Source organism: Ornithorhynchus anatinus, chromosome 5 (genome assembly GCF_004115215.2).
Source record: "Ornithorhynchus anatinus isolate Pmale09 chromosome 5, mOrnAna1.pri.v4, whole genome shotgun sequence".
Classification (NCBI taxonomy): domain Eukaryota; kingdom Metazoa; phylum Chordata; class Mammalia; order Monotremata; family Ornithorhynchidae; genus Ornithorhynchus; species Ornithorhynchus anatinus.
The window spans coordinates 9,867,902-9,883,516 of record NC_041732.1 but is presented as its reverse complement, the minus strand read 5'-3'; the positions used below and the strand labels follow the sequence as shown (position 1 = coordinate 9,883,516).

The following is a 15,615-nucleotide window of genomic DNA, read 5'->3' as shown; positions in this document are numbered from 1 at the left end:
TGCACCCCAGCACTTAGTACAGTGCCTGGCACAAAGTAAGCGGCTAACAAATACCATTATTATGATTAAGTGGCAGACTTGGGATTAGAACCCAGGACTCCTGACTCCCAGGCCCAGGCTCCTTCCACCTGGCCACCCCGTGGCCAAAATTAAGAAGCCACCACAAAAACTCTGAGCCGCCTGCCTGGCCAGGTCCCCCGCAATTCATTGGAAACTTAAGTTTCCTTTCCAAGCCCAGTGTTCCATCCCCTCCCGCTCTGCTCCAGGCACCTTGGTCACTCTTACTTCTCTAGGCATTGAAACCGATTAGCCAGTCTCTAGGGAAGTCCCTGTGACCTGTGGAAAAAGCACGGCCTGATGGTCAAGGAATCTGGGTTCTAAGTCCTGCTCTGCTACTGGTTTTCTGTATGACCTTGGGCAAGTCTTTTAATCCATCAGTTTTCTGGGTCTCAGTGTTTTCATCTGTAAAATGGGGATGAAATACCTATTGTCCATCCCCATTAGAGTGTGAGTCCCATGTGGGACAGGGACTACTTTCAACTTAATTATCTTATATCTCCCCCAGCACTTGAACAGTACTTGGCACATAGAAGGTCTTAAAAAGTACCACAATTATTATTATTTTTATCACCATCATCAATATTAATAGTAATAATAATAATATTGGTATTTAAACACTTACTACGTTCCAGGCACTGTACTGGGCAATAGAGTGGTTACAAGCAAATCAGGTTGGACACAGTCCCTATCCCGCCTGGGGCTCACAGTCTTAACCCCCATTTTTTTACAGATGAGGGAAGTGAGGCACAGAGAAGTGAAGTGACTTGCCCAAGGCCACATTGAAGACAAGTGGAAGGGCTAGGATTAGAATCCATGACCTTCTGACTCCCAGACCCTAGTTGCTTTATTATTAGCACTAAGCTGTATTTGCATTATTAATAGCATTAACATTACTAAGAGAAGCAGCATGACCTAGTGGCAAGAGCATGGGTTTGGGAGTCAGAGGTTGTGGGTTCTGATCCCTGCTCCGCCACTTGTCTGCTGTGTGACCTTGGGCAAGTCACTTAACTTCTCTGATCTCAGGTACCTCATCTGTAAAATGGGGATTGAGACTGTGAGCCCTATGTGGGACAGGGACTATGTCCAACTTGATTACCTTGTATCTACCCCAGCGCTTAGAACAGTGCTTGACACATAGTAAGGGCATAACAAATACCATAATTATTATTATTAGGTAGCCTCTGGCTTCTTTCCACACATGAAACTTCCCCTCCTCTGTGCCCAGCTTTTTGGCGCTTGACCTTGTGAAGGAGTTCCTCTGCATTCTTTTCCCCCAGCCCCCTTCAGTGATAGCCACAGGCTGGAAGGATGGAGAACACTTGGATTCTTCTTTCTGTCCTCCCTTCATCCTCCCCCTCCTTTTCCTCCACCGAGACAGCAACTCTTGGGACTCTGCCCAGTGGTCCCGAGCTTCCTGCTTGTATCAGGCACGGTCAAACAATCGATGGCATTTATTGAACTTTCAGTGTATGCGGAGCGCTCTACTAAGCTCTTGAATCAACAGAATTAGCAACCTCATTCCCCACCTGTAATGAGCTTACTGTTGAGCACTTAACTCTGTTCAGAGCACTGTGCTGAATTCCTCAGAGCACTGTGCTAAATTCCTGGGAGAAGACAGGAGAGCAGAGCTGGTAGACACAGGTCCCTGCCCACAATGACTTTACCATCTCTGGTCTTCAGCCATTCATTTTCAAAGTGCTGCAGGGAGGGGTCCAGCCGAGAGAGGGGGTGACTCAAACACACCCGAGGGATTGATTTCCCCTCAGGGACAATTTGAGACACTTAGGTGGGGTTTTTCAAGAGCAAAATGTTTTTGATTCTTTCAGTGGGATTTTGCTTCCCATATACCAAGCAGTGTACTAAGCGCTGAGGTAGGTACAAGGTAATCAGATTGGACGTGGTCCCCGTCCCATTTGGGGCTCACAATATAAGTAGGAGGGAGTAAGATTTAACCCCCATTTTTTTTCCAGATGAGGTAACTGAGGCACAGAGAAGTTAAGTGATTTGCCCAAGGCCACCCAGCCGGCAAGAGGTAGAGCCAGGTTTAGAACCCAGCTCTTCTATGTCCCAGGCCCGGGCTCTTTCCATTAGACCACACTGCTTTTTATCTTTAGCTCTGTTTGTGTTTTGGGGTTAGCACCTGGGAAGTTTCTGAACTCATCTGTTAGAAGACAAGGGTCTATTATGTGATCTCGGTAATGGCTTTTGCAAGGACCTTAATGAAATTGAACACATTCAGTGTGACACAATCATTATGCCATTCTAATTTTCCTCAATGAATCTAACTTTTGGAAAACGGTGAAAAAAAAAGCAGCATGGCCTAGTGGATAGAGTACGGGTCTGGGAGGCAGAACACCTGGGTTCTAATGGAGATTATGACTGTGAGACCCACTTGGGGCAGGGACTATTTCCAAGCTGTTGAGCTGGTATCTACCAGAACGCTTAGTACAGAGCCTGGCACATAGTAAGTACTTCACAAATACTGTAAAAAAAAAAAAAAGGAAATTGTTTATTTAGAAAAAGGCACAGAACATGTGAAAGAAAAAGGAAGACCTGCAGTGATTTAAGTTTTACCCTTTTAACAAGTGAATGTTAGTTTATAAGGGAATGTAAGATGATAATTATTTCCACCACTTTTCTTCAAAGATAACTGAACTACTCAAAGACATAGAACGCCTGAAACAAACGGTCAATGGTCTCTCACAGCCTACCAACGCTGGGGAAAATCCAACGAAGAAACAAAACCAGCAGATTGAAGCACTCCAGCACCAGGTGAAATCCCTGAAGCAACAGCTGGCTGTAAGTAAAGCTCAGGTGACGTTTTGCCGACAATTACAGCATTCCCACTTCTACTGTCTGCCGGGAGCTGGGATAACAAGCTTCCTTTCAGGAATTGTGTTTTGGATTTTCTGAAGTTTGTTTTGAAGGGGAGGTGGAGCTGTCTGTTCACCTCCGTATCAAACAAAAATTCTTCACCATTGGCTCTAAAGCTCTACATTACCTTGCCTCCTGCTACCTCTCCTCGCTTCTCTCCTCCTACAACCCATCCCTCAAGCTTTGCTCCACTAGTACTAACCTTCTCACTGTGCCTCCATCTCGCCAATCTCACCGCCGACTCCTGGCCTATGTCCTACCTCTGGCCTGCAACCCCCTCCCTCCTCAAATCAACCAATTACTCTCCCTCCTTCAAAGCCTTATTAAAGGCACATCTCCTCCAAGAGGCTTTCCCAGACTAAGCCTCACTTTTCCTTATCTCCCAATCCCTTCTATGTCTCCCTAACTTGTTCCCTTTGCTCTTCCCTGGTTTCCTCCCAGCCCCACAGCACTTATGTATATATCTATCATTTTATTTATTTGTATTGACGTCTGTCTCCGCCCGCTGTAGCTGGTGAGCTCAATGTGGGCAGGGATTGTCACTGTTTATTGTGTTATTGTTCTTTTCCAAGTTCAGTAAGCACTTAATAAATACGACTGAATGAGTGAATCAGTGACTGAATTTAGATCTTGGAAGAAACAGTGAAGTCCATTCCCGCCTTTTGACTCCAGAGGAAGCATTAGGCAGTCACTCAGTCGCGTTTATTGAGCGCTTACTGTGGGCATAACTCTGTACTAAGCGTTTGGGAGAGTTCAGTATAAAATTCCCTGCCCACAACCAGCTTACAATCGACAGTAAAACTAATTGTGGTATTCAGTGCTTACTCTGTGCCAAACTCTGTACCAAGCTTTGGGTAGATCCAGGCTAGTCAGGTTGGGCACAGTCACTGTCCCACATGGGGCTCACAGTCTAAGTGTGAGGGAGAACAGGTATTGAATCCTCATTTGCTAGATTAAGAAACCAGAGCACAGATGAGTTAAGTGACATACCCAAGGTCACACAGCAGACAAGAGTAGCCGGGATTACAATCCAGATCTATTGACTCCCAGGTCTGTGCCCCTTCCACTGGGCCCCGATGCCTCTTATCTGGAGCAGAGCAGGTAGAACCGACTTTCTTTCCATCCCTCCCAGATTTTCTGCCTAGATTGGGCACATGACTGGCAGGGAATCACTTGCTTGGGAGCTAATGGCCTTTTTGGCCCCTGGCAATCCCACTTCCGGGCAGGAGTCAGTGATGGGTGTAGTAGATCCGCCCAAGCCACGTCCTGGGGTCGGGCCCAGCTCAGAGGTAACACATATCCTGGCCTCCAATCCCAGAAGGATCCAAGCGGGCACGCACGGGGAATGCCCGGTGACCATCTGACCTGAAGGGTCTTCTGCAGGGAAATGAAGGACAGCCCTCCCTCCTTCTCCCCGGCTCTCCCCCACTTCAAGGACTTATTGAAGACACATCTCCTCCAGAAAGCCTTCCCTGACTGAGCTCTCCTCTTCTCCCACTCCCTTCTGCACCACTCATACTTGCTCCTTCAGTCATCCTCTATCCCTTCTCCACGGCACATAGAGGTAGATCTGTTATTTATTCTATTTATATTAATGTCTGTCCCCCTCTAGACTGTGAGTGCATTGTGGGCAAGGAATGTGTTTGTTATACTGTATTCTTTCAAACACTTAGTATAGTGCTTTGCACACAGTGAGCACTCAAATACAATTATTAAAAATAATAATACAGGGGCTGGGCCCCGGGGGTAATTTATATTAATATCTGTCTCCCACTCTGTAGACTGTAAACTTATTGTGTGCAGGGAATGTGTCTGTTTTTTGTTATACTGTACTGTCCCGAGAGTTTAGTACAGTGCTTTAGTAAGTGCTCATTAAATACATTGGAATGAATGAATGAAAATGCCAGCTCCAGGGGAGTCCCAGGGGGCTGGAGGAGGAGTGGAAGAGGGAGGAGGAGTGGAAGAGGGATGCGGGAGTTTGAGCAGCTGGGAGGCTGCGCGGGGAAGAGGCTTCCGATGTGGTGCTTCCTGTGATCAGAGCACTGGACTCATTCTGCAGAAGCGGAGCAGTCTGGCTCTAGGCCTGGCACCAGTAGGTTTGAACATAGATCACATGTATGAGAGGAAGTGCCTGGGGAGGAGAATGGGGCTCAGAGGCCCCATTCATTGTTGTATTAATTGAGCGCTTACCACGTGCAAAGCACTGTACTAAACGCTCGGGAGAGTACACTAGAGCAGTCAACAGACACATTCCCTGCCCATAGCGAGCTCACAGTCCCTCCTGGGATATCAGATTCCCCATCCGGGCCAGGCCAAAATACCCACAGTCTCTGAACAAGGGAGTGATCAGTGCAAAGTGAAGTGAAAGGTTTATTTTCCGGGTCTTTATTTTTGTCAGTCATATTTATTGAATGCTTACAACTACTACTACTACTACTACTAATAATAATGGTATTTGTTAAGTGCTTACTAAGTGCCAAGCCCTGTTTTAAGCACTGGGATAAATACAAGATAATCAGGTTGTCCCACATGGGGCTCTCAGTCTTACTCCCCATTTTACAGATGAGGTAACTGCACAGAGAAGTTAAATGACTTGCCCAAGGTCACACAGCAGATGAGCAGATGGGAGACCAAGAAGCAATGTGGCTCAGTGGAAAGAGCCCGAGCGTGGGAGTCAGAGGTTGTGGGTTCAAATCCTGGCTCCACCACCTGTCTGCTGTGTGACCTTGGGCAAGTCACTTCACTTCTCTGGGCCTCAGTTACCTTATCTGTAAAAATGGGGATTAAAAACTGTGAGCCCCACGTGGGACAATCTGATTACCCTGTATCTACCCCAGCACTTAGAACAGTGCTCTGCACATAGTAAGCGCTTAACAAATACCAACATTATTATTATTATTATTATGAGTGGCAGAGCTGGGATTAGAACCCACGTCCTCTGACTCCCAAGCCCGCGTTCTTTCCATTAAGCCACACTGCTGTGTGCGGAGCTCTGTTTTAAATGCTTGGGAGAGTACTATAAAAATATCTAACAATATAAATAGCAATAACTTAGATATCTATATTTCTTGTCATCCTTCCTCAGTCTGGGAGCCCTGTGTCCAGTGTGATTGGATTGTATCTACCCCAGCATTTAGCACATTGCCTAGCACCTAGTATAAGCAGTGTGGCCTAATGGATAGAGCACCAGCCTAGAAGTCAGAAGGAATGATCTGGGTTCTAATTCCAGCTCTGTCACTTGTCTGCTCATTGACCTTGGGCAAGTCACTTCACTTTTTTGTGCCTTTCTTACTTCAACTTTAAGTCTTTGAATCCCATGTAGGACTTGAGACTGTGTCCAACTTGATTAGCCTGTATCTGCCCCAGCATTTGGTACAGTACCTAGCACAAAGTAAGCGCTTGAAAAATGCCCAATAAAAACCCAAGTGCCACAATGATGATGACTATTATCTTCCTCCTGTTAATATGTCAAATTGATGTTTTAAATTGCGGCTTATCCATAATTAGCTTAGGGTTCCTTTAACCCTGTGTTTTTTGGGGTTTTTTTGGCTAGGTTTCGTCAGCTTGCCTTTCCCTAGGGCGCCTTTCCCTATTGCTTGATTGTTCTGCAGTAGTTTGTGTTTGAGCCCTGGGGGACCAAGTAGCATCTCTACGTGGTTTCCTGTCCATGTCCACATCAAACAAAAACTCGTCACCATTGGCTTTAAAGCAGTCAATCACCTTGCCCTCTCCTATCTCACCTTGCTACTCTCCTGCTACAACCCAGCCCTCACACTTGGCTCCTCTAATGCTAACCACCTCACTGTGCCTCGATCTCATCAACCTCGCCACCGACCCCCTTGCCCAAGTCCTGCCTCTGGCCTGGAACGTCCTCCCTCTTGAAATTTGACAGATAATTATTATCCCCCCTTCAAAGCCTTATTAAAGGCACATCTCCTCCAAGAGGCCTTCCCTGACTAAGCCCCTCATTCTTCTTCTACCACTCCCTTCTGGGTCGCCCTGACTTGCTCCCTTTGTTCTTCTCCCCAGCCCCACAGCACTTAGGTACATATCTGTCATTTATTTATTTGTATTAATGTCTGTCTCCTCTCATCTAGACTGCAAGCTCGCTATGGGTAGGGAATGTGTCCGTTTATTGTTGTACTTGCCCAAGCGCTTAGTACAGTGCTCTGTACACAGTAAGCGCTCAATAAATACGATTAAATGAATGAATACACAGCACAAGGCAGCCAGAATTGCTCTTTTCCTCCTCCTCCTCCTCCTCCTTTCTTTCCTCCTCCTCTTCCTTCTCCTTCTCTGCTCCTCCACATCCGTCTACAGAGCGATTACAATTATATCCCTTTGCGTGTTCTCCCACTCTGCAGGAGGCAGAATTGGACTGTCTAGCCAATATATTTACATTAGGATTCAGCGGAAGAACACCACCCACTTGAAGCTCTTCAGGAGCACATTGAAAGAGGGAGAGAATCTCAGACACTCTGTGAAAAAGAGATCTGTCTTCCAAATGGTGATGATAGGATAATGAATCCAGTGGAGATGATGTCACGGGATCTCTCTCTGCGGGTGATCAGGCAGTATCTTGTCTGACAATATCTTGAGAAGCAGCACGGCCTCGTGGATAGAGCTGGAAGGACCTGAGTTCATGTCCTGGCTCCACGACTTGTCTGCCGTGGGACCTTGGGCAAGTCACTTCACTGGGCCTGAGTTCCCTCATCTGTGAAATGAGGATTAAGACTGTGACCCCTTTGTGGGACAGGGATTATCTTGTTTCTACCTCAGCACTTAAATCGGTGCCTGGCACACAGTAAGTGCCACAAATGTCACAGTTGCTGTTATTATTTCTTAAATCTGAAAAATCACAGGCATTTAAGGGCAGCTTTCTAGGGGTGTGGAAAAAGGGGAAGTGTGCCTCATTCTTTCTCACTCTAAATCTGATCATCTCCTATCCTTTCCCCCCCCCCCGCCCCCGTGGGAAAAATTACAAAGTGGCATGTGATGTGTTTCAAAGAAAAAATGTGGGTCCAGAGATATAGAGGGAGCTGACCGGGTCCCCAGTAGTCCAAAAAATCCAGGCCCCTTACTCGTTTTTATAGAATGTCATTTTGGTGTTGAATTCATTGGGGCTTACTATATAAAAATGACTCCATTAGAGAAAGTCAGCTGCAGAGGTTCACACTGGAAGCGATCAAGAATCGGGGTGGAAATCCTCTTTCTGTTGTCAAAGCCTCAGTTACTGTTCAGTGTCGAAGGGTAAAGGTGTGTCTGTGCAGGCTTGGGTGTGTGTGGTGGTAACTGGCTATTATGGAGGTGACCTGTGAAGAATTAGAATTTGAAACCTCAAATCTTCTTTCTCATTAAAAAAGTATCTTATGTTTTGTTCTTGGGCCCAATACAATACCAGATCATCTCTGCAGAATCCATGAGCATCACAAGGCCCGAGGCCTTGTTTCCTTGGAATTTTCTATCTCTGCTAAACAAAACTTCCTGAGATAGTGTGGTATCCTAATTAGATCTCTAAAAAAATCCTATTTAAATGAACATTTCTTGAGTGGATTTAATTTTGCTATCTCGTATTGCCGGATAAGACTTCCTACACTAATTGATTCTGAAGAGAAGAAGTTATTTCCCTAGAAGGTCTATACTGGGTTGCTGTGTTGACGAACCAATTCACAGTGCCGTTCTCTTTCTTTGTAGATATAAGGTTTAATCATTCTTCACCAAGAGGGGAATCCAGGTCAACGAGCTTGTGCGATACTTTAAACAGCATGGTCTAGTGGAAAGAGCATGGGCCTCGGAGTCAGAAGACCTGAGTTCTAATTCTGTCTCTGCCAAATGCTTGCTATGTGGCCTTGGAAACGTCATTTAGCTCCTCTGGGCTTCAGCTTCCTCATCTGTAAAACGGGGATTAAATGCCTGTCCTACCTCCTACTTAATCTGTAAGCCTTATGCCGCACAGGGACTCTGTCAGACCTAATTAATTGGTTCTTACCCCAGCGCTTAGAACAGTGTGTAACACATACTAAGCACTTACCAAACTTGAGGCAGGGTAATACTAATACCTTCAATCTACAGAGTGCTTTCATTTTCCAATCATAGTACTTCTCTCTACTTGTGAGATTCAGAGAGGAAGGTATCGTCATCTCCGTTTTACAGATGGGGAAACTGAGGCTCCGGGAGGTTGTGACTGGCCCAAGATTACATAGGCAGACATGGGACCTGAACCCAGACCCCTCTAACTCCGGATCCACGAGTTTTACACTAAAACAGAGATGGGGAACTGTCTAATCCCCACCCATGGATTCTTCCCTAGCACTTAATAAGAATAATAATAATGGTGTTTGTTAAGCGCTTACTCTGCGACAGGCACTGTTTTAAGCGCTAGGGGAGATACAAGCTAATCAGGTTGGATTCAGTCCCTATCCTACGTGGGGCTCACCGTCTTAATCCCCATTTTACAGATGAAGTAACTGAGGCCTAGAGAAGTTTGATATGCATGGCACCCATTAAGCCCCCACAGTGTGCTCCCTTCCTCCCTCTTGTGTGGATTCAAAGCACCAAACCTGAGCCGCCAATCAGTCAACAGTATTTATTAAGCACTTGGGAGAGTACAGTATAATAGAATTGGTACACATGTTTTCTGCCCATAAGGAATTTACAGTCTAGAAAGGAATGGGAGAGGAATCCAGTGATCCTTTGATCTTGCTTTACCAATGTGTTATAAAGTTCGAAACCCATTGCCTGAGAACAAATTCCATTTATAAATGAAGTTACACAGTTACTCAACTGTGTTGGAAATTTAAGTGTAATAAAAGTGATGTTTTTTTGTGCCCTTTTTCCTCCTCTGCTTATAGGACACCGATAGGCAGCACCAAGAAGTGATTGCAACTTATCGAACTCACCTCCTGAGCGCTGCCCAGGTAAATCCACTGAAGAAAAGTTTTTTGGGTTTTTTTATTTTCTTTCTCCATTCTGAAGCAAAACTTAAAATGAATGTGGTTGATGTTTTGAGTAGCAACATCCCATATGCTTATTTAAAAATAATTATATTTCTTTGAGCAGGGCCTGTGTATCTCCAGGAAGAAATTTAAGAAGCTAAATGGCAACACAGCATATTAAATTTAGTGCCGTCTCCATCTGCTTGTCGCTCAGTTTATAGACAGTTTGGCAACATGCATTGGTGACACAATTAATGGTGTCGCTATCCGGAGATAAATCGGAGCCATCAACACGTCTCCGTCTGCTGAAAAAGTACAGTAGCGAGGCCTTAGTGTATGTCATGGCAGCTTAGGAATATTCTTTGCATTTTCAGAGAGAGACTTGTGACCCTACCCAAAAAAGTACAAAGAACACATGTAGAGACGAAAATAACTTTGTCAGTTGGTCATGTTGTGAGATTTCTCGAGAAATGATACGAGTATTGAAAGTATCCTCAGGGCAGCGAAAGAGAGAGAGAGAGAGAGAGAAGCTTTCTGAGCCCTAGATGCTTACTGTCTAAATAAGGCCCACTGAGTAATTGAGATTTGAAACGTACCAGCTGAAAGAATGAGTAATTATGAGTGATGCTCATTTTAATTGGACAAAAGTTTTCCAAGGGGAACTCTTCCCAGGCTTCCTGTCAGAACTGACTTTCAAGGTGGCGATTCCGCAGAGGAATCCAGGCTGAGAACGCACCTCCTCTCCCCACCACAGATCTGGCAGAGTCAATCAGTTATATTTATCGAGCGATTACTATGTGCAGAACACTGCACTAGGGGCTTGGGCGAGGACAATACAACAGAATTAGCAGACACGTTCCCTGTCCGTAATGAGCTTACAGTCTAGAGGGGGAGACAGACGTTAATATGAAGAAATAAGTTATTTAGAGTATATAATTTAAAGATGTGTACATAAGTACATAAGATGGGGTGAATATCGAGGGTTCTAAATTCACAGATTGCAGTGCCTAATATAAAGCCCAGCTTTCTTTGGGCCTCAGTTTTCTTATCTGAAAAACAGAATAAGATAGATTGTGAGCCCAGGGTGGGACAGGGACTGTATCCAATCTGAAGACCTGGTATTAATTCCAGGGTTCCATACAGTATGCGCATAGAAAATGTCATCATTAATATTAATAATTTAAGGATGAGACTGGCCATGGGAAATAATAATTATCAAGGTGATTGTTTTCCCATGGTCAAAGCCATCCTAAAACTCCACCTCCAATAAACCTTCACCAACTGAAGTATTTATTTTGACCCTTCCTCAAGACATAGTATTTATGTATGTTTGTATTTTCAATTGTACAGACAGTATTTATTCTGATTATTTGTAAATTCATCTTGTCTATCTCTGATATTAGAGTGCACGCTTCCCGTGAACAGGGGACTAGTCTCATGGCTTCCTCTGGCCTTTCCCGAGGACCTAGTACAGAGCATCGCTCCCACTAGGTTCTCAATAATTGCCATCCCCAGGTGATTAGAGGGAGGGCTTGTTCTGAGAGATGGCACTGGAGAGATAATTATTTATTACTTATTTATTTAGTTGTATTGATGTCTGTCTCCCCCAGTCTTGACTGTGAGCTTGTTGTGGACAGGAAATGCCACTGTTGACTGTTGTACTGTCCTCTCCCAAGCACTTAGTACAGTGCTCTGCACACAGTAGGCGCTCAGTTAATACGATTGAATGAATCAGATCGCCAGGAAGTTGGGGGAGAGATTCCATTTTCGGCGATGGGGGTGGCAGAGAGCAGTTCACTGAAAAGCGGAATGCCAAGAGAAAACAGGGCAGCTGGCCAGGAGCTCTGAAGGGGAGGAAGCTTGAATTTGATGTAGATGAGCGAAAGGAACTAGGGAAAAGAACAAATGGCCTGAGAGAGAGGAAGATACTCGGACAATCCGGGTGTGGAGAATTGCTGGGGGAGATCAGAGGCGGTGGAGGTTGTGGGACCAGAGGAGAGCAACAGTGGGACAGAAGGCTGAATAATAATAATAATAATAATGTTGGTATTTGTTAAGCGCTTACTGTGTGCAGAGCACTGTTCTAAGCCCTGGGGGAGATACAGGGTAATCAGGTTGTCCCACGTGAGGCTCACAGTTAATCCCCATTTTACAGATGAAGTCACTGAGGCACAGAGAGGTTAAGTGACTTGCCCATAGTCACACAGCTGACAAGTGGCAGAGCCGGGACCCATGACCTCTGACTCCCAAGCCCGGGCTCTTTCCACTGAGCCATGCTACTTGGCCTTGCCTTGTGGATGTTGACCAAATGCGGGACTGTAAACCTTTCTGGGAACTGTCAGCTGCTTGTGGCCAGATATCATATGTACCAACTCTCTGCCATAGCGTGCTTTCCCAAGAGCATTGCCTAGGGAAAAGAGCACGGTCTTGGGAGTCAGAAAGACTCAGGTTCTAATCCCAGCTCTGCCCAATGTTTGCTCTGTGACCTCGAGCCCTTCTCCGGGGCTCAGTTCTCCCTCCTACATAGACTGTGATATGGGACATGGATTGTGTCCAGCTTAATTCACTCGTATCTACTGCGGCACTTAAAAACAGTTTCTGACATAAATGTTTAACAAACACCATTTTTAAAAAAGCGCTGAGTACAGTGCTCTGCACTGAGTAAGTGCTCATTTTAAATGCCATCGACAGATTGCTTGATCGACACATCCAAAGTGGTATTGGTTGAAGGGAGGTCAAGGAGAGTGAGCTTGGGTCCCTCGATCACTTGTTGATAAATCAGAAGAAACTGTCTTCCAGTTGAGCGGACGCTAGCGTCTTCTTCAGACCCTCTGAAACCGAATCGTAACTTGGAAAGTACGCCGCTGAGTTTTGAAATTTCTTTTCTGCTACCAACTCCTAATGCAACACAAAACAAAAGGAATTGGCATCTGAAAAATCTTGCCTTCTGGCACCATAAAGTTAACTAAGAAATTCAGTTTAGTCAACTATGGCTAATGTTTGAAATTTAAACATCCTGCTGTTCCAGAAACAGATTTTGGAAGAAAAGCCTTTTATATTAATAGGAAGTGTTGTGTTGAAATCCATTTAAATTCCGTTTTGAAGCAGGAAAAGGGATGTGGGCCATATTGGCTTGCTGCAGTTGATCAACCTCCACAATCTCTTTAAATTTAATATTATTCCTCCTCAATTTCTATACCCACTTGTAATTTCATGCTGCTCTTGTTGGCTGGAACACGTAACCAAAAAAAAAAAATGTTGATTCCCACGCTTTCGGAAAAAAAAGTTATGTAACCATCCACTCTCGAAAAGGCGTTCCAAGTGATTATCCCTGGCAGATTCTGTATTTCTTCTCCTTTGTATTGCCCCATTCCTCTAGTTGCTAGGGGTTTCTCAGTTTTCATGGTAAGATTATGCCTTTGGTGAACCACACCCCCGTTTGCTAACTTTGCCATAAACTGCTGTTGTAAACGAGAATTTCAAAATTCATTTTTTTTCATTGGCAGGGTCACATGGATGAAGATGTTCAAGCTGCCTTGATGCAAATCATTCGAATGAGGCAGGAGCTTATTTGCTAGCAGGCTTAACCTGGCTGTGAGTGTCTGCTACATCCTATAGAAGGAGTTTTGTGATTGTGTTTTGTCTTAGGGTCCCTGATCTTTTTCTATCAGGGCGACCAGAAACCAAATGCGCTTCTCTCCAGGGGGAGAAATTAATCTTCTAAAGCAGAGCGCTCCCTTCCTGAATCTAGTAGTGTTAGTTCCAATCTTGCACTCCAAACAGATTGAGGAAACGGGGAAAAAAAGGATATTGCTAGCCATCAAAATGGGGGACAGGGTTGGTAATGTCTAGTGATGTCAGATAGACCACAATTAGTATTATTTTAAACTTTTGAACACTAATGAAATAAATCCATTTCAAGTGACTATTTTTTTTTGTTTGTTTTGTTTTTGTTTTTTCCCCTCAGAAATTTACTTGCTGACTGGTCAAGCGGATCAAAGGTTTTCAGTGCAAGATTTAATGTGTCATGGAATCTATTGCAACTTGGCTGGCCAAGCTGCATTTTTATTTAACTAATTTAATAACTAATTGCCTTTGCTTTTACTGGAGGTACAAACTATTTTTCCCCTTCTTATACTGAAAAAGCGTGTGCTTTTTTTTTTGTACAGAGATATTTTTTCATGAATCCTTTGAAACGAGTTACATTTTAGATTTAAGAACAGCAGGACTGGAATAGAGTAGTCTCCCAATATTTCTTGCTATGATATTTAAAGGAAATTTGGACTTTTCAAAGCACCGAACCTTCAGCCATTCCCCAGAGTCTTTAAGTCACACTGTTCTTCTAACCAAAGCACCCCTAGGTGAAAGTTCAACTGGTGTTCGGTGCTTATTAATAGGAAAATTAGGGGAAAAATATCTAGTTTTCATACAAAATTGGCATGAGCTTTGCAACCGAAGGGCTAATTTAAAGCTTTGAATTGAAGTGCAATAATTAAAAAGCAAAGCCCGCAATAATCTTAGATATCCAGAAGAAGAAAGTCAAGTTGGGAGTCCTTAGGAGAAAAAAACATTTTAATGCACCATATCTGATTAGCGAAATATGTAGCTCTCTCAAGTTATCCTTTTTTTTAAACTCTATTCCTATCCAAACAGAAAAAACACCATCTTGAGTGTTGATAGCAAATAAGGCTGAGAGAATAATCATTGCAGCCAAGCTCTTGTAGATTAAAGCAGAAGGTGCCTATCCATGAGGAAACCATGAGGAAGCCTTGGTTTTCCAAAGCCGGTCTCACCGTTCCATCACCCGGGATCGAAGAGCCATCGATGTGATGGGAATTCTTTGGGAACCGGTGAGGTGCCAGCGGCTGCCCAAAATGGTTTTGAACCCGATCTTGTAAATGTATCGTATATCATAGATGATATCATATCTATATTCCTTTCGTTTGGAATACTTATTTAGATCTCTTCTGGAATCATAACCAAGTTCTGCCCCTTTCCTTTAAACTTCTCAAGGGAAATCTAGAATCCGGTGGGAACCTCGGTCCCAAGAACCCTTTCAGCTTCTCTTTTGCGTTGAAGCAAGCTTTGATCCTCCCACTGAAGCTCCGTGTGCAGAGAAGCAGACAAAGGAATACTGATCTTTTGACATTATGGTTTTCCTTATTTAGATGAGTTATGTCTATTTAATTTCTCCCACAGCCATAAATAAATTGATGTTCTTGGTGGTCTGTTGTAATGTCTTTGGGGTTGCACTGTTGGAAGCGGCCTGATCTCTGGGTCCCTTGGGAGGCTGGGGCGGAACAAGGGGAGGTGTAGCCGACACACTGGAGTGATATCTTTCGACCGAGTAGGGGCACCGAGAAGCAGCGTGGCCTAGCGGATAGAGCGTGGGACTGGGAGACAAAAGGACATGGGTTCTAATCCCGGCTCTGCCAGTTGTCTGCTGTGTGAGTTTGGGCAAGTCACTTCACTTCTCTGTGCCTCAGTTCCCTCATCTGTGAAATAGATTAAGACTGTGAGTCCAATGTGGGACAGGCACTGTGCCCAACCTGATTATCTTGCATCTATCCCAGCTCTTAGAACAGGGCCTGACACATAGTAAGCGCTTAACAAATGCCATAAAAAAAAATTGAGAGTCCAGTAGACCGGGTATAATCATTTTTCTCGTGCCACTTTTAAGGCTAATGGTGGTTGATGCTTTTCCAACACTGCAAAATAAAACTCTCCTGAGGACAAGTGGAATAAT

General features: G+C 44.4%; 1 protein-coding gene across 3 annotated transcripts in view; it reads left to right on the top strand.

Annotated features, from left to right (window-relative positions):
- The window catches only part of UACA (uveal autoantigen with coiled-coil domains and ankyrin repeats), a 102,672-nt gene extending 87,577 nt beyond the window's left edge, over positions 1 to 15,095 (top strand). For 2 of the 3 annotated variants that reach the window (XM_029065129.2, XM_029065130.2), the window contains exons 15-18: positions 2,707 to 2,859; positions 9,786 to 9,851; positions 13,376 to 13,463; positions 13,837 to 15,095. In XM_029065129.2, coding sequence (XP_028920962.1) covers positions 2,707 to 2,859; positions 9,786 to 9,851; positions 13,376 to 13,447 — 291 coding nt within the window. In that variant the 3' untranslated portion in view covers positions 13,448 to 13,463; positions 13,837 to 15,095. Of the gene's footprint in view, positions 1 to 2,706; positions 2,860 to 9,785; positions 9,852 to 13,375; positions 13,800 to 13,836 lie in introns of those variants that run through there. The other variant, XM_039912267.1, reaches the window with a different exon arrangement.
- Positions 15,096 to 15,615: the final 520 nt, after the last annotated feature.